The 20,722-nt window shown below is 38.5% G+C and overlaps 1 protein-coding gene across 4 annotated transcripts in view; it reads left to right on the top strand.

Annotated features, from left to right (window-relative positions):
* Positions 1 to 20,722, top strand: part of PPP1R9A (protein phosphatase 1 regulatory subunit 9A) — a 140,307-nt gene that overhangs the window by 69,992 nt on the left and 49,593 nt on the right. For all 4 annotated transcript variants that reach the window (XM_051612595.1, XM_051612596.1, XM_051612597.1 and 1 more), the window contains exons 3-5: positions 5,891 to 6,023; positions 6,534 to 6,654; positions 11,476 to 11,580. In XM_051612595.1, coding sequence (XP_051468555.1) covers positions 5,891 to 6,023; positions 6,534 to 6,654; positions 11,476 to 11,580 — 359 coding nt within the window. The remainder of the gene's footprint in view (positions 1 to 5,890; positions 6,024 to 6,533; positions 6,655 to 11,475; positions 11,581 to 20,722) is intronic.

Here is a 20,722-nt window from a genome sequence, read left to right on the forward strand (position 1 = left end):
GCTTCTCACCAGGATGTACGGAGAGATGACCCATTTGGTTGCTGCTGTTTTCTGCAAAGAAATTGTGAAACAAAGGCATTCTAAATTTTTAAAATTTTTAAAATGGCACATAAGAAGGCTAATAGTACCAGTTATCACTCTGATTAAGCTTATGATATATACTAAAGCAAGCATTGTGCACTAAATCAGTGAGCATTTGATGTTCCTCTGGGAAGCCACATTTAGTCCCTTTAGAGTTTGTGGCTGCTGTTTCTGGAACCATGGCTCCATATGAGGCCAAGGAAACCCAGATTCTGGCCTTGGTCTTGCCTTGGTAGCTGTGAAAAAAAGAGAAGACTTGGGATCATCCCAAGGCTAATAGCATTGCTATTTATGCCTGCAAATGTACTGGAAAATATCAGTTCTCCATAATGGGACAGGAAGTGCCTCTGTTAGGTGTCTTTAATTGTTCCTGCCCAAGGATGGTGATAAAAGGAGAAGAGTAGATAGAGAGGTTGTTGTACAGGTTTGGGGAGAGGTTTTGCCAATGTTTACTGTTCACACAAGCAATACAGTCTCTTTTGCTAACAGGTGCTGTTCTCTTCTCATTGACAACTTTGCATCAGCTAGAGACTGCTTCTGAAAATTAACCAATGTCATCAAGCTCAGCAACACATACAGCAATGGCAGTGATGGGGTCAGAAGCACAGGTTGTAATAACCACTCTACGACCTGGTATCACTTTAAAAATGGCCTCTAAGCACACCAGGGTTACAAAAGTTTTACCCTGAATTTTCAGAAATAAGAACATGTTGGTGAAAAGTAGTAGTTAATTTGCCTCATTTTGATGTGGTAGTGATGCCTACTCCCCTACCCAGAATGGATGCCAGAGGCATAACTGCTGGCAAATATTCACTGTAAGTGTTTGTGCCATTTTCTGTAATGCTGCTTTCCTGTGCATGGTGATCCATCTCTCTCGGATGCCTGGGTCAGGTCTTAAGTGCTGTTTTTGTTTTCTGAACAGAGACATGATGAGCAGGCATTATGACAAGCAGTAGCAACAGTGGGTGGAAGGCATGGTTTCATAACTGGAGTTACACAGTGATCACCAGGGTACGTTGGCTGTGGCCTCTGATGTGGAATGACCTGATGTATTAAAGAATTGTGCCTAAGAGAGACTATTTATGCATGTGTTAGACTTGAGTAACTGAAGTTGTGGTAGAACAACTACTGCAACAAGATGCCATCCACCAATGGAGTTCTTGCTCAGTTCTTTCTCTTTAGTGGCCACCCGTCATTGGAGAGTTAAAAAAAGCATGGACAGCAAGGCAATCAGCAGCAGCTGAACCTGGAAACAGATCTTGTTCCTTAGCACAATTTACAAAGACAGTATAATCATGTGCAGCATGTACTTAGAATGTTTGGAACTTTCTTAGCACATCAGATGAGACCATTTTTATGTTCCAGAATTTAAACTATGCAGCGCTAATAAGATGGTTAACATGGCATCAAGCTGCCTAGCCCCTGGGGAATATAGCTCATGATTCTTCATAGTTTATCTCCATTCTCACTTCCTTTAAAAACAAAAAGTTGCCACTACCTATTGGTTACTGCCAGCAAAATTCTGTAAAGATTTTTGATAGTTGAGAGTTATGAGGAAATGCCCCAAACTTACAGAACTTTTTCCAAGAATAATCAGTTTTCATCTACTGCTGTATTTTTCTGGTCTTACTCATAAAATGAAGTATTACAACTAGGATGTGGAGTTTTTTTCTGAATTAGACTCTGCAATATGTTTTTATCGTTAGTGGCATGTCTTTGCTAGATGATGCTCTGTCACTGCCCTCTGAAAGAGAAGGAAGTAGTCTTGTGTGTATGTATGATTTCCCTGAGGGTGCCACTCAGTGTGCCTGACAATAACACCTGCTTCTTTAATCATACAGTTTGTCATTACTTTGGTGCTGGATGAATCACTGGTGACCCTTTTTCTTTCACTTTAAAGAAGACAGAAGCATGTCAACAGCAGAGTTGGAGTGAGCCTGTCAGTTGTTCAGGATGTGTTTGTTTTGACGTACACATTGAGCTTTGGTATCCATTGGGTTGTCACAGCTGTTGGTGGCTTTTCGTTTCCTCTGTTGCTGGATTACAAGTGCTGTTGTAAATCCCTGTCAACATTGTAGGTGAATTCCATGGAAACTATTTTTTTCTAATGGAGAGGTATAACCAGGGGTTCAGATAATGTATTGAGTTTTCCTGGGAAAGAGCTTTCTTTAAGTAATGACTCAGGAGACTTCATTGTAGTGGGTTCTTCACCAGCATGAGGGCAAAACCCAATCTGTGAAAACACAGGAAATGTGAGAATTCCCATAAGTCTGCAATGCCACACATGCCCTAGGAAACACAGTGGCCAGACTTGGTGAAGTAGATCTACTTAAATCCAGTTAAGCATACTTTGAGAAAAAAGTTGTAACTGCTTATCTTATTTTTAGCAAAGTAAAATCTTGAGTGACAGTTCTTATGACTGTACTGAGCAAGCAGTTCATTAGTATGTTGAGAAGATTGTTTCACAAAGAAAGAAAATTTCCAAGCACAAACTTTCTTTTCTTCATTTTAACACCCAGAAATTAGTTTAATAGAATCAGTCAACCATTAAATGTGATCGTGCAAAATGAGGTAAATGAAGTACAAGAATATCCTCCTCCTTCTCCTAGTCAAAAGACACTTTGAAGGCAGTGGGCAAAATTATAGGAGTGATGTACAAAAAAACAGTGAGTTAATGCCAGGTAGGAAACATACATTATTTTACTTTGATACCATCAGTGATCCTACAATCTCAAATTGAATGCTTAGGTAAGATACTATGTAAGAGTGGCATGATATCTATGGTATGTGTGATATCTTTGGAGATAGAATGGTAACTGTATTTACCACCACCAGTATCTTCAGGTCATTTCTCATGTGCAGGTCTAAGTACTCAAAAAAAGTGAGCAAGATCCAAGAAGCTGTCATTTCTGCCTAATCTGATTCAAGAAAGATCATCCCAAAGAAGTCAATGTATGATTTGATGCTTAGAATGAAAATTATCTTGAAGCATATTTGCAACAAATCTGAAACTGCTGCCACAATATACTAATGTCAGTCATTGAACAAAAGGAAAAGAATAGGGCCACTTAAAATGATGAAAAGGAATCCAGAAATAAATATACTCATTTTGTGACATAATTTTTCCCTGTACCTCATCTATCTATTCTTTGTCTTCAGCAACCAATGTTTATTTTCCTCTCTCAACTTCCTTCAACAGCTAGTGAACTAGATCTCTATTTTCCTTGGTAACATTCATCTCTGTTCCACATTTGAAACACGAGTCTCTCTCATCATGTTGATAAATGAGACAATCCAAGCTAAACTCACAGCTGTTGTTTTTGACCTGTATGTTCTTGCATGACTGATGCATTTTGGGTCTAAATGTTGGTTGTCAAGCCTTAGCTCAGTAATATTTTAGTTGGGGCTGGCTCTACTGCTTGATCCTTAGTTTGGTTTGTGTCAGCATGGATGAAGTTGGGTTTGGACATGGAACTTACAGTGGGCATAGTTGCCTTTGCAAGGAGACCACACAGAAGGGAAGCTGCCTGGGGAGGTTACCTGCTAGCCTGTGGCAGGGCATTTCATTGAGTGGGCTTGTCTGACTCTTTTGATCTATTCCTGTGTCAGGGTAGAGGTGGTTGCCATGAGTTCTGCCTCTCAATTGAAAGGTAATTGGTATTTACTTCTGTCCCAAACCTTCTTTTTCGCTATATACAGGCTAGCATCATTAGATCTCCATGTTGTTTTCTAGCTTGATATGGCCTATATAGAAAACAATGTTCATGATTTGACTCCCTGTCTTCAAGTGTTTTCAGAAGCAGCAGGCAGGGGTACATAACATGAATAAAAGTTTTGTCTTGTGTAAAAGAGGTCTGTGAAAGACATAGAGTAACAGAAGACTTTTCAGATCCCCTATGTCTGGCTTTTGAGCATGACACCCTCCATTTTGTTTTCCATTTTAAATGGGAGTTCATATACCCGATGGGGTTAACAACAGGAGCAGAAATTAATACCCTGTTCAAGGCCTTTACAAAATACTGGATGCAGGTTCAGTTACTGCATCCACAAGGAGAAGCTTAGGGAAGGAGCTGAAGGTGATCACTTACTTACATTTTGAAGCAGTTGCCTGTTGGCATGATTTCTCCATTTGTGTGTTGCATGGCCAGAACTTGCACATAGATTTTGCAGGTTATTTTAGACCAGGTGAAATTTTAAATTTCCTTATACTTTTACATCAGTGTATTTTCTCCAGTCTTACACATACTGAAGCAGCATAAAACGTTCAGCATCATTGAACAGCATTTAGTATGTATGTGACTTATTTTAAGTAGCTTTTGGATGTATTTATAGAGGCTTCTTAGGAACATGACTTAGTTAAAACAGCCTTTTTTTTCACCCAGTATCACTAAACATCCCTGTCAAATAGGGTTGTAGATTCTTGTAAAACGTTTAGTAAGTATCTCAGTCTCCTTCAAAGAGGCAATTCTTTAAGTGTTTCACTTTGATGTAAAATACAGGAGATAAATTTCCATGTAGTGACTAACCTCTTTTCTGGTTTGACCACTACTGCTATAAAGCTGGTTTGTGGGGTTTTTTTGTATTAGCTTTGCGTTAATCGTGACACAGTTGCTATACTTTTAGTAGTATTGCATAGTATTTTAGTAGTGCAACTTTAATATGTTTCCTATTTAAAAGGAATCGATTTGCACTAACAGCTTCTGGCATTGCACTGGGCAGCAATCTGGCACGCTTGCTCCAGGGACAGATGTAAAGGAGCCTCCAAGACATGCTGTAAGGAACCAGACTTCTTGAGACCTTCTGAGTATATGTGTAGTTACATGGTACAGTGTGGTGCTTTATGGTGTAAGAGAAACAGGGCTATAGAAAAACATGGCTACATAATTGTATCTTCTCTAGGGTGCGTCTAAAAAGAGATTTGGGATTTTTTTTTTCTTTATTTGAAGTAATGAACACGACATATGTGTGGAACTGAAGTTTGAGAAAATTGTTACATTGTGTGTATTCTTTCATTACTGCCAAATATAGACAGTTAAATGAATTAGGCTGGAAAGTTACCTCTAAAATATGAAAATACGCTTTTCTTGGCTATTTGAAGTCCCTGAAGGTCTGAAGAATCTGATTGAAGCCTATGTTTGTGTTGGAAGTATGACAGAAAGTAGTGTACATAATATAATTTGCTTAAGGCAGTCAATGTTGAATTACTGCTTTAGAGCAGAAATAAACCTGGAAACCTGGTTAGTTTAAAAAATACATAACCCATGGCTGTGTATAGTACTCTTCTAAAAAGTTGCATATGGAGCATAATCTCTAATGGTATCCATTAGGTGGTGTAAATGTAGATTAGTAATCTTTAGGCCTAGCTTTAGTTAGATGAGTGCAAACTGGAACTTCATTGGAAGGAAAGACTGAAGCAGGGACTGTATGCTGATCATTATTCAAATGTATTTTGCTGTTTCATTTCTTTCAGTCTTCACTAATACTGCATTCTTAATGAGTTGAATTAAGTATTTTAAATACTGGACTGTATACACCAACTTAGTCATTCGAGATCACCTTCTGTATTTATAATCACAATCGATACAAATTAATCATTTATACTCAGTTGACTTTTGCAACCGTACTTGTGCTTTACTTGAATGAAAAAACACAAATTTAAAAACTTGAAGTTTGAATGAACAGGATAAATTTGTCTTTTAAAAGCCTTTCCAAACTCTCCAACATCAGAGGACAAAAGCAGTACCTATCTTCATATGTTGGAACTCTTTTTGAAGTAGCAGTTTGAGTGATTTTTCGTCTCTTTGCACAGGTTTTCAATACATATTCCAATGAAGACTATGACAGGAGAAATGATGAAGTTGACCCAGTGGCTGCATCAGCTGAATATGAACTCGAGAAGCGTGTGGAAAAGCTGGAGCTCTTCCCAGTTGAGCTAGAAAAAGGTATGGAGTCTCTGTGCCATTTTCAGTTCACGTGACACTAGTCTACGTGTCTGAGGAGGTCCACACAGAGCCACTCTTCAATTTCTATGAATCTGTTCTAATCACCTTTTTGGATTTCAAGATTTTTTTGATAAGGAATTAAAGAAGCAGTTCAGAAATATGCAGTTCTTTACTTCCCTAAAAGAACTGTTTTGTGTCACTCCATTTTAACACATGATTTTACATGGTGTTTGATGCAATGTTTTCATTATCCTCCGGAAATGTAAAAATCTTGATTGTTCTTCTGAGCAATTCATAAGGGTGAAAGCGATATCTCATAAGGGAGAATGTGGGGGATGGGGTTTGAGTGTAATTAAAATGGTAGAGTAATAAAGTTTTCAAATGGAAGGAAAAGGATACGAATGTTACTAACATGGAAAACTAAGAGGAACCCAAGTATAAATGTTTACCTACTGATTAACTATATAAATTAAATGTAAGAAGTTTCTACTTTCACTGTCCTTTTTACAGATGATGATGGACTTGGCATAAGCATTATTGGAATGGGAGTTGGAGCAGATGCAGGCCTTGAAAAACTGGGAATATTTGTCAAAACAGTAACAGAAGGTGGGGCAGCAGAAAGAGATGGCAGGTAAACTAGACTTAGTGTTTGGAAATTTTCCCAGCAATAGTTACTAAGAATTACCATTTTCATAGAAAAGAGTTGCTTGCATAATGTAGGTCTTGATCATTCAAAGCCATAACATTTGGAGACTTCATTGGTAAGGACCAAATACCTGATGTCCTTATGGGAAGACACCAGTTTGGTGCACTGAGTTTAAACTATTTAAGGAGAAAATGCCTGCCAAAGATACATGTTCGTGACTACCTGCAAACCCAGATGGTTTAGGGTAAATCAAGCAGGAGATTCCGTATCTTGTATCACTTTTGAAGGTAGTTTAGATTTTAAAGCTTTTGGGATCCCACATGTTCTTTTGGCTTCCAACCAAATTTAAAGAAGCAGTACTTATGAAAAAGGGGCCTCCTCAACATTTGTTTGGGTAAATAATTAGTGTATCTGAATGCTTAAACTCTTAATAATGACGTGTCCTTCCAGGTTGTCTAACACAGCTGTTACTTGGTATTTCCTATTATGCATATTTGTCTGCTCCAGAGTTCAGTTTTCACCCCTACAGCACTGAAAGTATGTTAATCAATTGGAATAGGAAGCTGTACCATAAATCTTGCACACTAAGGAAATCAGTAGAGTTTTGTAATCTTATACTATGCTTGTATGAAACATGATTGCTTCTAGTATTGCTTACTTGGTATGTGCAGGTTAAAGAACTCCTTTTGGCGTAAAATATTTCCTATCATATGAAACAGTGATCTGTGTATTACACGATACCTGCTACAATCAGGCTGATGTTTCTCATTAAAAGTTACAAAACTCTTTACTATATAATAATTTCATAATGAAAAGTGTCTTTAAGCATCTTCCAACCCCTGTATGTTGTTGCTTTCTCCCAGTGCATACCTTTTGTAAATTTGCAGGCAAATAAAATACTAGTTATCTGATACATTAGCAATGAAGTCTACCAATATGCATTCTCTAATTCTAACAATAGTATTTTGTTGTATTAGTTATAAATAGTACCAAACACAAACACAATTAAAGAGAGTTAAGAGGAAAATAAGAAGTTGATGGTCTTCTAAAAAATGTATTGCAGTAAAGGTCTTTTTTAATGAACACCTGTTACTTTTCAGAAGTTATTAAATCAGAAGGCTCTACATAGCAGGGGGTTACAAGGTTTAATAACATTGCTCTCAAACTACTGAAGTGTATTGTCTTCCAGATTGGGTTTGCAGGTATCTTTACAGAACTTTGCAATAAGTTACCAATTTGAAGGTCAAGTACTGATTTATCATAGGCTTAGAAAATATGAAGGGAAGTGAAAATGTTGACATGTCAAGATATCATTGCTTCATCTATTACTTTAAATGTAAGTGAACTTCTTTCTGAAAGGTATGCTTAAGCCCAGCCAGAGGGCATTGAGCTCACAGCTAGCATTGTGTGAAATTCTCTGATTGAAAATCAGAGCTGCTTACTGCTGCTCTATGATTATCTGTATTTTCTCTTACTCTAATTATTTGAGTGGGCTACAGAAGTTAATATTCAATCACAAGTCTTTCTTTCATTTCCTAGATGGCATCTGAAAGGAACTTGTCAGCTGAGAAAAGTTAATATCTTCCTTTGACCTTTCTAATATTTGTGTTGGTTTTCAACTGACTGAATGTTCAGTCAGCTGAGAAATAGCCTGCTAGTTTTCACTTTGAGAGCCTGACTTATCATTCATTTGGGAATGGGATATGTAATCCTCTCAGTCAGGAGCAGCCAGTTTTGTAATAAAGTACACCATCTGTAAAGGGTTCTGTTAACTTCATCTTTGTGAAAAGCCAAGTTAATCATTAACACTGATAGTAAAACAAAGTCTGCTCTAACAGAAAATAAAACTGTAGTTCAGGAACTGCATCAAATATTCTGAATAATCACACAGCAATCTTCAAGTGGGTTCTTCTAAAACTATAATTGAAAACATTACATTATCTGTAGGATAACTCCTATCTTTTATTGAAAGACTCAGTGAATCATGATATAAAATACTGGCCTCTTATGGAAACCACTGGCTTGATTCATGTTGATGCAAAGCAGGAGGTAACATTCAGCTGTCATCTCAAAAGACATGGTGTTTATTATTATTATTTATTATTTAACCAAGGAGGGTGCTCTGAGATGAACCCAAAAGCAAGCATGTTGGTAAGTAATAAGAGAGATTTTGAATAGTGTGTAAAATATGAAATCAAACATTAGGCTGTATATGAAAAACAAAATATTTTCCTGAGTGAACTCATAGCTGCTGCTTTCACATTACTGTGGTAATGAGTCATTCACATTTTAAAGAATTTTGGTACCATTGAGAACAACAGTTTTGAAGTATTACACAGTTTTTAACTTGAAAAATACTTTGGTGTCCCTGCACAGGTTAAATTTTTCAGTCTGTCATACAGAGCAGTAATTATGCAAGTAATTTGTTCAACTTCAGTTTGTTCCCTTCTGTAGTTGCTACTTCATGGAAGTGCTGCTTTACATTGGCAGAGATTTAAATCATGACTATTAGAAAGTAATTGTCAGAAGAAGTACCAATTTCATTAATGATAAAAACAGTTAAGCCTCTGTAATTCAGGCTTTGCCAACCTGAGCCTAATTTTGTGTTCATATTTGAAATTAGATTTCAGAGAGAGAGGAAGCTTCAATTTCCTAATGGAGGGGGCTCTAGAGGGAAGGCTGCCCATGTCTGAGAAGGTGTATGTGATGCTTGAGTCAGCTTGTCTGGGGGTGAGAGGGTTAGGGGTAGGCTACAGGTACAGAGCTTCAGTGGGAGTGGGGCTGAGGAGGGGATGCCTGAGGAAGATGACCAGGAGAGTATGGCTGTGAGGGTGTTTTAGTTCGGGCGGTGTAGAATGCACACAGCAACAGATAGGAAACTTCTTTTTTAATTACATGTAATCACATAATTTGAATAACAGTTATGTTAGTTGCATGTTGTTTGATATGTATGTATGTTTATATGTAATTAAAATATATAATTAAGACGTGTGTATGTATGTGTAGAAAGAGAAGAGGTTTGGAGAACAATGACCATAAAAGTAAGTGTTGGAAATCAATGTAGGAGCTGTATAAACAAGAAAGAAGGAGGTGTGAAATATACCTGAAGGACAAACAGAATCAGACTGAATTGCAGTAGAGAGAGATAGAGCCACTTACGAAGTTGCAGGCAGCAGTTCTCTACCATGATGTTTTATCACCTGAAATACTGTAACTGCATGTCTGTAGGAACATTGCTAGTCCACTGCATAATGAAGTATGTAAAGTGTTGTACCCAGGCTGCCATCAGAAAGGAATCTGGTCTTCCACCACTTAGTTTTCAGCCAAGAAGGTAACAGTTCCCCACTCAGTGGGCACCAACTTCTTAAACTTCTTTTCTTGGAACTCCTGCAGCCATCTGACTGCACTTTATGTTTGTTAAAGTGAAAAAAAAAATATTTACAGTATTGAAATACAATAATTACTAATGTCATTGGTGCATTTATTAAATGCTAAATTGAGAATTGAAATGAAAATCTGAGATCATATGTCTGATATGATTTTCAAGATAAGAGTTTGTAGGCTATGGTGAAGATAATTTTTAAAGGTTTCTTACATATGAGAGGGAGATCCTGCCCAGAACAGATAGAATAAATCTCATATTTCTTACTTATTAGTAGAGTCTCCCAAGAACTGAAGATGCTGCTTGAACACATGTGGAACTGCAAAGAACTACCTCAGACATGACAGTGACACTAGTGCCCCAAGTCAAAATACTTCAGGCCTCTTTTGCAGCCTCTGTTGTTCTTTGAAAATAAGTCTTATTACTAAGGTGTCCTAAGATATTAAATTCCTTAATTTGGGTATTTTTTTATAACTTAAATGTTTTTTTTTTTATAGCTGTTTGTTGGTTCCTTTGTAAACTGTATTGTTTGGATCAGTAGAATCCTTGAAAATTGCTCCTTTTGACTAGTTCTGAATGTTGGGTTAGGGTTTTTTTTTTTTTCATTTTTGAAGCTGCAGGAGTTAATTCATTTCTAGAGGATGTTTTAGTATAGAGGTCCTCCTTCCAGGCATTTTTAATCCTGATGAGTAGTCCATACCTGCTTTAGGGATTCCCTAGCAGTGTTTACTTCAGAAAAAAGCAGCATGGTTTTTATTCCACCTAGCTTTTCCTGCATCAAACAGTGTGTTGACTGTAAATAGATTTCAAAAAGAGAGTCCTCATTAAAACGATGTGTGCATCAAGATTCCACTTACACTGGGAATTCATCTTTTTGGAGCAAGTTAGATGAAACATTTTAAGGGAGTAAATCACAATTAAGTCTGATGCATACGCTCTTTTCTCCACAGATGAGCAGGTTGTTTTAGTTAAATATCACATTTTTTTCCCATTAGTGTGAAATTCCGGAGCGATGTCTTATGTTGTTTTTCAAGTTTGGCTTAGGAAAGAATGATACAAGAACTGTTCAAGTACCTCATTTAATTTAAGTCATATGACAAATTCAAGAGTTTGTGTTGCTATGTTTATATACAAGGGAAGTGACTGGATGATCGATGCAAGTAATTGTAATGGTAACTTTGATGCTGGGTTTATGAGATGTCTGTGTGCAAGGAATGATGCGTTTTTCATATTTAACCTCAATCATTTTATAACTGATTTTTTAATTTAAAATATATTTTTTAATTAAACTAAAATATCTCTGTATGATCTTTAAGATCCCTTCCAACCCAAACCATTCTATGATTCTATGTATGTTAAGCTTTGCTGAAAATTTACTAAGAATTCACACAATTATTTATATGTTTGTTTTTTTCCCCTGAAAGGATCCAAGTGAATGACCAAATTGTGGAAGTTGATGGAATTAGTCTGGTTGGTGTTACGCAGAATTTTGCTGCAACTGTTCTTAGAAACACCAAAGGGAAAGTCAGGTGAGTGTTGTAGAAGAAATACATTGTGATTGAATGCTCAAGATTACCTGGCATTTTTCACAGGAATGTCAATATACCCAGATGGAAGCAGATTTTTTCAGCCTTTTTGTGCCTTACCCGCTTCTTTATCAGGAAAGGGATGAGCTTACAGGGATGGGTATTACAGCTTTTTGGTTTGCTTAGAATTTTAAAACACGACTACTGGAAGAAGCTGAAATTGCACGCGGAAGATGACTCTCCAGTGATAAAGATTTCCATGGACCTCAAACTGTTTTTACCAGCTTCTGGAAACTGTGCTGCCACTGATCTCCCTGCTATACCACTGGTGAGACTGGCTACATTACCGCCTCAGGGTTAGGGAGGTGATGAGCACTCTGGTGCTTGCAGATGCACCTCAGCACGGAGGAGAAGAGAGCACTGGAGGTGGTAGTGTTAGCAGCTTCCAAATTGAGTAGAGTAACATCCCAGTATTAATTCATTGAGCTGCCTGAGTCCCTGCACCATGTCTGGATTTTTATCTATTCCTGTGCTGTGGTTTATTGGAAGACATCCCTGTAAAAATCCATAAAATAATGAATAGGCTGAAAAATGTAACATATACTACAAGTAGAATTCTAAACTAATGTAGATGCACGGCTGTAAATGTTTGTAAATTAAAAAGAACAGTGTTTCCCTAGAAATGAACTGTTTTATCATTTAAGAACCTATTCAGTCACAAAGCTTTTCTATTTAATAGCTTGTTAAGTTCAGCAAAGATTTAACCTTACAAAATAAACCCAAAAATATCTTTGCTATATTGCAAAGCAACAGCAATTCTGTAGTCACCATTTGATTCTCTTTCAAAATACTCTAGTGAATACAGCCAAATTCTTTAATTAATGAGTTCAGGGCTGACTTATTTTGAACCATGGCTAAACTACTGGTGGTGATACATGCAAGCCCTGTCAGACGGTGTTGTTATGTGCTGGTGAGCACAATTCCACAGTGATTCCATGCCTATTCCCATACGACATGAGGGAATCGTATTGGGATGTGGATTCTGCAAAGAATAATGGGGTTGGTTGATCAAGGTTTTATTTAAAAGAGGTTATTTAGGAAAAAAAGTTATCAGAAATTCTAGTATAATTACAGGTCAATATACTTTTGTGTAACGTTCACTGTTTTAATTACACTAGTACTAGTTCTGCAAAGACTCACACATGCTGTGAGTGTTCTTACTGAAATGTGTATATACTTTAGGTTTTCTGCAGAGTTGAGACCTTTGAACATAAAACCCTCATGAGAGAGAATAATGCCTTCCTGTGTTTCGGTACACAAAGCAAATACTATGTGTATTTTGTGTTTGATGTTTCAACTAAAAAAAAAAAAAAGAAGTGCTCATACAAAGCACATTTTATATACTATTTTTAACTGGCTTAGTTTGTGTAATTATTAGTGCATAAGTTAGAGAGTAATACCTGCTACCATGGAAAAATAATGGGTTTGGAGGAAGGAAGAAACATGAGTTTCAGACAGAATGCTTCCAGGATCTTCTTTTGAGAAGTAAATTACAGTCAGACTGGTTGTAATCTAGATCCTTTTGTCATAAAATAGTGAAGTGTTATAAGTATTTATTCATTGTTGTTGAGCTCACATTGTCAAGTACTGTGTATCCTGTGCACGGGGATCATTGGCTTCTGACAGGTCTCATTTATCAAGGATCAAAGTACGAGCTTCTACATTTTTTGTTGTAAGCTTAAGAGATGGAGCTTTCACAGAAAAAATGACCCAGTGCATTAATGTCACAACTAGATTTAAAAATACATAAAAATATTAAAATAAAATAAAAGTAAAGATAAATGATAATATTAATTATTATTTGAAGTTATATTATTAAGTAAAGCAGATGAAGAAGTATCTACATGGACACAACCATCCTGCATGTTTAGCAGCCTCTTACTAATGTATATGTCTAATTCAAAGAAAGGAGTGAGTAGGATTTGGTGCAACACTCCCATTTTTACTTAATTTTAAACTTTGTGGGGAAAAAAACCAACAAAACTCAGGAAGACTGCTCTACTGCTTTACATAGGTCAACTGAGAAATGCTTTTTTTTTGGTGGTTTGTGGGAGGCTGGGAGTCAGATTTGACAAGATGGCTAAGTGTTGTGTGGTGCAGGCTCCTGCCCTGCTTCGGGTCTGTTCCTGGAGTGTTGAACTGTCTGATGCTGTGCTGGCAGTGGTGAACTGTATTGGTTTTATCTACTCAAAATCAGATATTATTCCAAAAAGCTTTTCCTTTGGAGATAGGGATTTCAGGATGCTTGATGTTTTGGCTTTACTGTAGGTTTAAAGATTTGCTTGTAAAGTAAGCAAGAGCTAATACTGACAAATTCATATATGAAAGAAAATAACATTTTTATCTTCCTGATTGTTTTTCTTTCCTGAATGACACAAGAGCTTTGGCTGCTGTTTGTTTTGTAGAGAGAAAAATTGTTTTCTGTTATATCCTTTTTCCCACTTACACCTGTGTTAGAGCTGGGATGGCGAAACCCGTTGTCTCCACTGGCTTTGGCAGACGGTTCTCACCTCTACACCTGAGCTGCTCTAGAACCTTAGGGACAAGATAAGAGGATTTTCTGGGGCAAAATCCCTGGCTTGCCCCCAGCCATCAGCTCCTGCCTGTTGGCAGTGGAGGGAGTGCACCATTCCCGTGGCAGTAGCCATTAACCATCCGTGCCTGCGGGAGGCAGGAGCAGTGGAAGAGGTTCCTACTGTAGGAATATGTTCTGTCGTTCCTGCAGCAGGGGTCCCAGCTGAACCACAAGCGTGCAGGCAAAGCACAGTCACACACCTCAGCTGATTCAAGGCAAGGCAACTTCCTGAATCCTGCTCTTAGAGGAGAAGTCACAGAAATACTTACTTGCCTTTCTGCTATTTAGCAGGGTCAGTTTAATGGGTTTTGCAGAACTGCTTTAATAAACTGTGTGTACCTTTCTTCTGCCTGGTGTCCTGTACACACAGAGGTTGGTGTGTATTTCACCGGCGTTACTTTACAATTACAACCCACACCATTACACACACACACAATCATTTTGTCCTTAATCTGGTTAAAGTGCATACTAGATTTTGCAGCAGGGTTTATTATGTGAGATAGTTGCAAAGAAAGGACATTCATAAACAGAGTGATAATAAAGCTATTTTTAAATTCTTTACAATAAATGCAGTCAATTCCTCCTCAGTGAGTTTGCATAATACCAATATTTAGTGATTTATTTTTCTCCTTTGAGCATTCTGAACACTTTGAATGATCCTGACAGTGGAAGCTGTTGACCTAGAATAGATTTTTGCAATGTTTCTGCCAGGAAGATACATCCAGACTATCTGTAGCTGACAGAATAAAGAATCTGTGAACATGAAGACATGGCTTTTACCTTTTGAACTGTTCTATATGTGGGTGAGAGGGGAAGGAAGAGCAAATATAATAATCTATTATTATTTTATCCATTATTTGAAATACTGGACTATTCAGAAGAATTGTCATACCATAGTGGAAGATCATTGACTCAAACGATTTGGCTTCTCCCATGACAATAAATTCAGTATTTATTTGATACAATTTTTTATAGGAAGATAATCAGCACCCACCAGATGGACTCTGGTAGCCTGTGAGACAAGGGAAAGAGAGGGAATTCTTTCATAATCCCAACTGGCAATCAGCTTTTGTTTTCAGGGATGAGAATTAGTGTCCTCGTGACTCTAATCTGGCAAATACAGCTATCAGTGCTATTTCAATAGATGTAAATATCAAGTCATCTTTGTAATTTTGCTTGACTACTTAGTTTACTAATTTCTCATATTAGTGGATTTCAGAATTTGATTGTATATAGGAGGGCTTTTCCTTTGAAATGTGTGTTGTTTTTCAATATTTTAGAGTGTCGCTGCTGCTCTAAGATTAATGGATCAGTCAGAAGGCAGCGCCAGACTAATATCACTAATTGTTTTGTGCTTCTTCTGACCCCATTTAGGACATAATCCATCAACTTGAACTTTGTGAATGGTGCCTCCAATCATAAAAGATAGGATAAGGAGGCAGCTTGACAGTGGGAACCCTGTCCTATCACGGAGCTTCTCCTGTGTTGTTTTGCTTGGAGTCTCCTAATGGACTGTGGTGCTGAGTAGCAGACCTGACGTTCTTTGAAGTTGCTTGGGTGATGCTGAGCCTCTGTGACCCTAGTCTTTCCCCCTGTTCTTCATCATAATGGAAAGGTGCTAGGGGACCCTAATGTCATCACTAGAGAAAGCTCACTTGGAGAGTTGTATGCCTCCAGGGAATTTTAGTTTTTCTTGAACACACCCACAAGAAAGAAATTCTAGTTCTTTTACAGATAAAACATGGTCCTTTTACCATAGTTACCTAGTCTTCATCCATTCTAGGACAAATATGGGAGATTTCAGTGGGGACTGCATGTCTCTGCCTCACTGGATACAAATATTTGTGCAGCTCTGGGAAAGGCAGAGTCCCAAGAAAGGAGGACACGGTCCTGGGAAGACTTACTACATAGGAAGGGTCTTGCATGGAAAAATTGGAAAATCCCAGTCCTTGCTAATGCTGCTTGTATGCTTTTATCATTATTGCTTTCCTCTGAAAGGTTTCTTTTAAGGAAGTTAACCAAATTCAGTGTTATACTGGAGAGGCAAATGTTAAATTCCATGTCCTCCTGCCATATCCTGTTGTATGAATGTGACTAAGCATTTTCTTGGCTTTCCAAACTGTTGCTAGGCACTGAACGATGCACTCGTGGTGCTTTCTGAGTCAGTTCTGTAGTTTTCAGACAACCACATAGAACCTGTTTTGTTTCTCATGATTTGCATCACCTTGAAAGTAATTAGTTGTATTCACTCTAACCTACCAGTGAGTTTACCAGTTTTTGTTTAATTAAATTCTGCTGAAATATGTCAAAGTCTTCCCATCTTAATAAAGAATTTAAATAATTACTTAGCAAACTTTGCCATGTTTAATTAATCTTCTAGATCATTGAAGAGTAGGTTCTAAAAATAGCAGCGTAACTATCAAACTCTGGGGCTTTCCACTAGTAACTGTTCTCTGTTCTAATAAAGAGTAATTTTTTACCATTTTTTGTTTTTTCTTATCTGGGCATTTTTAAATCAAAGCAGGTTTTTGCCTGAACTCGCACTACCAGTTCACAACCTAATTTCTTTATCTCTTACCATACTGCAAATTCAGTTTTTACTTTTCTTGTCAATAGCTCTTGTACAAGGAGCAGTTAGAGGACAAAAAATGAAAATATTTGCTTCTTTATTAGCACCAACTTGATATATACTCTGTTTCTTCTTCAGCTAATTCCTCACCCCATCTTGAGCTGATTTCTTTTCTGGGAAATATGCTATCTCCAAAAATAGATTTTGCATGCCTGCTGTTAGTTTTGTTCAACATCACAGCGTCTGGAGAGGTAATTTATACAGTTGTGTCTTTGCAAGCATTAAGACAGCGCAGAGGACAAATGAAGTCAACTGCAGGATCTAGCCAGGAGCAGTATTCCTGGTGGGAATAGTTTGCTCAGTCACAGTGAATAATACTGCTTTATTTCTGTGACTCTTTCCCCTAAATAATCATCTTATCTTCTCCCAGTGCACACCCCTGAGCAGATTTTCTCCTGCTCCTTCTTACTTTCTCTCTCTGTGCTCTTATTATGTGAAACAGCCATGTCCTTTAAACATGTGCAGGCATTCTCCGTACTGCAGATCCATGTTGTGGAAGAAGCAGGAGAGATGTGCACTGCTTCTCAATCCTGGGTAATGAGACAGGACCATAAAGCAAAAGATACCACCGTCTCATGTCTGATGCAGAGAGCTGTATTATATTTTACTTTATCTCTTTGGGGTGATGGTTTTGTTCTTCCTTTCCCTGTCAGTTCCTTTTTCCTTGAAACTAAGTGCCAGAGCTGGGAGGAGAAAAAGAAGAGGAAAGAAAAGCCCTTTGCTCTGTGGTGCTGATAGCCAAGCTGAGCTTTTATGAAGGGCTGCTTAAGAAGCCATGTGAGCTTCATGCACATTCTGCTTCTTTGAGAAATCTGAACCATGGACCCAGCGGGAACTTGATTTGTGGTACCTTGTACCAAAATAATGTATATTTCTCTGTTCATTCCACTATGGTTATACTGAAAATTATCTAGTATGAGCTGGTTTCTTCTTTATGGTCTCTGCAAAGAGCTGCTACCAGCGCCAACAGTCATTCTATAAGACTTATCAGGAGTCGTGTGCTGAACTTCACTTGAGAAATTACTCTTAAGTGCTGTGACCCCATAGCACTGGTGAGGTAAGCCTGCATTCATCAGGGCTTTGCTGGTTTATATTTCTTGGCTGTGCCTGTTGTAATAGATGAACTGTGCCTCAGACTGTTTGTCAGTGTAGAAGCCAGCTGGCACCAACCTGGTGGTGTGCATACAGTAAAACTTTCTTACCTTTCAGAGCAGGGTGGTCATATCCAAATTCACCATTGGAAACATCCAAACAAACCTCTAGCCTTTGCTAAGTCCTGGACTTCTGTTTCATAGAATATTAGTTAACTTGGGCCATACCAAAGGTGGGCCACAGACATCACCAAAGGACTGGGAAGCCTGCCAGGAAGGCTGAGAGAACTGGGTTTGTTCAGCCTTGAAAAAAGAAGGCTTAGGGAAGACTTTATTGCCATGTTCCAGTGCTTAAAGGGTGGCTACAAAGAAGATGGAGACTCCTCTTTTACAAGGAGTCACATGGAAAAGAGGAGGGGTAATGTGTGCAAGTTAATCCTGGGGAGATTCCAACTGGACATCAGAAAAAAAATTTCACCATGAGAACAGTCAGACATTGGAATAATCTCCCCAGGGAAATGGTGGATTCCCCAACACTGGACACTGTAAAGAGTCAGCTTGCCAGGATGCTGGGCCATCTCATCTAAATGATGTTCCTACCTAGAAGGGTTGGACCAGATTATTCTGGAGGTCCCTTCCAACCTGGCATTCTATGATTCCAGAGAGTGTTTCAGTGATTTAATAGTGTAGATGATTAATTACCAGTGCTTGGGAGCACAGGGATGATGCTGTAAGGTGAATTTAGCTACCCCTGGACTGTGCTATGAGGGTGGTCCAGCTCGCCTAGAATCTGAATCACCTAATCATCCAGATTAAGGGCATGGTCTGAACTCAGCTGATTAGTTGTAATCCATCTGTATTTCCTTCCTGGATTTCTTTCCTAAGGATGCCAGCAAGGGTGAGGGAAGGCACATCACATCTCAAAATGCAGTCAGATTTTAGAAAAATTCCTACGTAGCACCTGTAAATTTTTAACAGATCTGACATATGTGCTTCACTTGCATTCCAATATTTTAAAGCATACATTTACAAATGCATTTCTTTGAGCTGACCATCCCCGTAAGAATTGTGTGGTGCTGTAGAGAATGCTGAATCAGTGATCATCATGTATTCAAGGAAAAAAAATTATGCAAGCACTCTGTTGGGATACTATTAGGTTGTCTGGAGGAAACGGAGGAGATTCACTACTTTTGCTCTCAGAATAGCAGAGCAATGTTGAATAAAGCTAATGTGTCACTGAGGCTCTCGATTAGAATTGCTTTCTGTGGGAATAAGCAAGTGTATTAATTTTGGTGTGTGAGGTTTTTTTATTCCTAATCATCTGACTTGATACCTATTTAGTGTTGATGGTAGTGTAGATGATGAGAGCCTTGTATCCAAAATGCTGTGGAGACAATGAAGTGCTGAGGCTCTTCTGATGCTTAAGCTATTATTTTAGTCCTTGTCCACCAGCACCATTGATACTTCCTCAGAAGACCTTGAGTATATCAGAGGTCTCTGGTAGCTAGGGTGGAAGGGCATAAGAGGCATTCTTTTGATCATGCCAGCCAGGTAGGATTGGATGCAGGACAGCCCCTGATTATGGAGCTGATGTTGCAGGAGAGGCACTTGTTTTTATGGACCTTCTTGGAGGAATGAAAAATGCTGGGGAGAGAAGGGCAAGAACATGTTTGCTGACAGGTCCCTTAATCTACTTGGGAAGAAGGATGACCTAGCCCTTGCTTTGGAGCAAGAGAAAAACAAGTTCATATGCTACGAGACTTACAGGGGACTTAGGCTGCTCCAGCATCTACTGGAAGAGTGACATGGTTCAGCGCAAGTGATCCAGGAGATTTTTTGAATGTGTCAAAAATAACTTCCTGACGCAAGTGTTCTATGAGACAACTAAGGGAAGCAGTCTGCTAAATCTGATACTCACAAATAGGCTTGTGACCAGTTTGGAACTGGTCGTTTCTTCAGTGAAGGTTGATGGCAGCTTTAGGAGCATTAGCCATGAAATGGTGGAGTTTAAGAACGGGAGAGAAATGAAGATGCCAGCGCACACTACGCAGACATCTCATTCTTGGCACATGACTGTTACGTGTTACCTACAGGTCATGCCATGGCCACACCAAGGAAGTCATATTCCCATGCATCCATCCTGACTGCTGACTGGGTGAAAGGGCACCCATGTTGGCTCAAATCACTGATAAGTTGGAGTCCTCCTGTCTGTGGTCAAATTCAGGGTACAGCACAGAGCTTTCTTCACCCTGGGTTTGGAAACAAGCATGCAGGCTACAGAAATTCTGCACAATACTTCAACTTACTGGCAGCTCTGTCTCTAGGGACTTTGGAGACTCTTCCCTAAAGTTTGCATTTCTGTGCTGGCTTTACACAGCCAGCATCCTGCACTAGACATTAGATAGGTGGCCCTGTCAGATATTTCTTACGTGACTTTAGATAAAAATTCAGCCATCTCCGCTTTCATCTACGGATAGTTACTTCCTGATGTTACTGTGCATGCTAGTCTCCAGGAAGAGTTGTGCACATGTTTATGTTAGTTTTGGGTCACTACCATCACTAATCTCCAGGCAAACCTTGTTTACTTCCTTCTACCAATCATGTTCAATTCCTCTTGGTTACCACTAATAGCTTTAAATATTGCTGTGTACACATTTGTCTCTGGTGCAAGGGAGGGCTGGGTGGATTTACAGACATAAGGCAGAAGGCACCTTTAGCAAGTTTGCAGGTGAGGTTAGATAGGCTAAGAGGTAAAGTAGTTGTTCAGAAGGACCTCAACAAGCTGGAGAA

Source organism: Apus apus, chromosome 2 (assembly GCF_020740795.1).
Source record: "Apus apus isolate bApuApu2 chromosome 2, bApuApu2.pri.cur, whole genome shotgun sequence".
NCBI lineage: Eukaryota > Metazoa > Chordata > Aves > Apodiformes > Apodidae > Apus > Apus apus.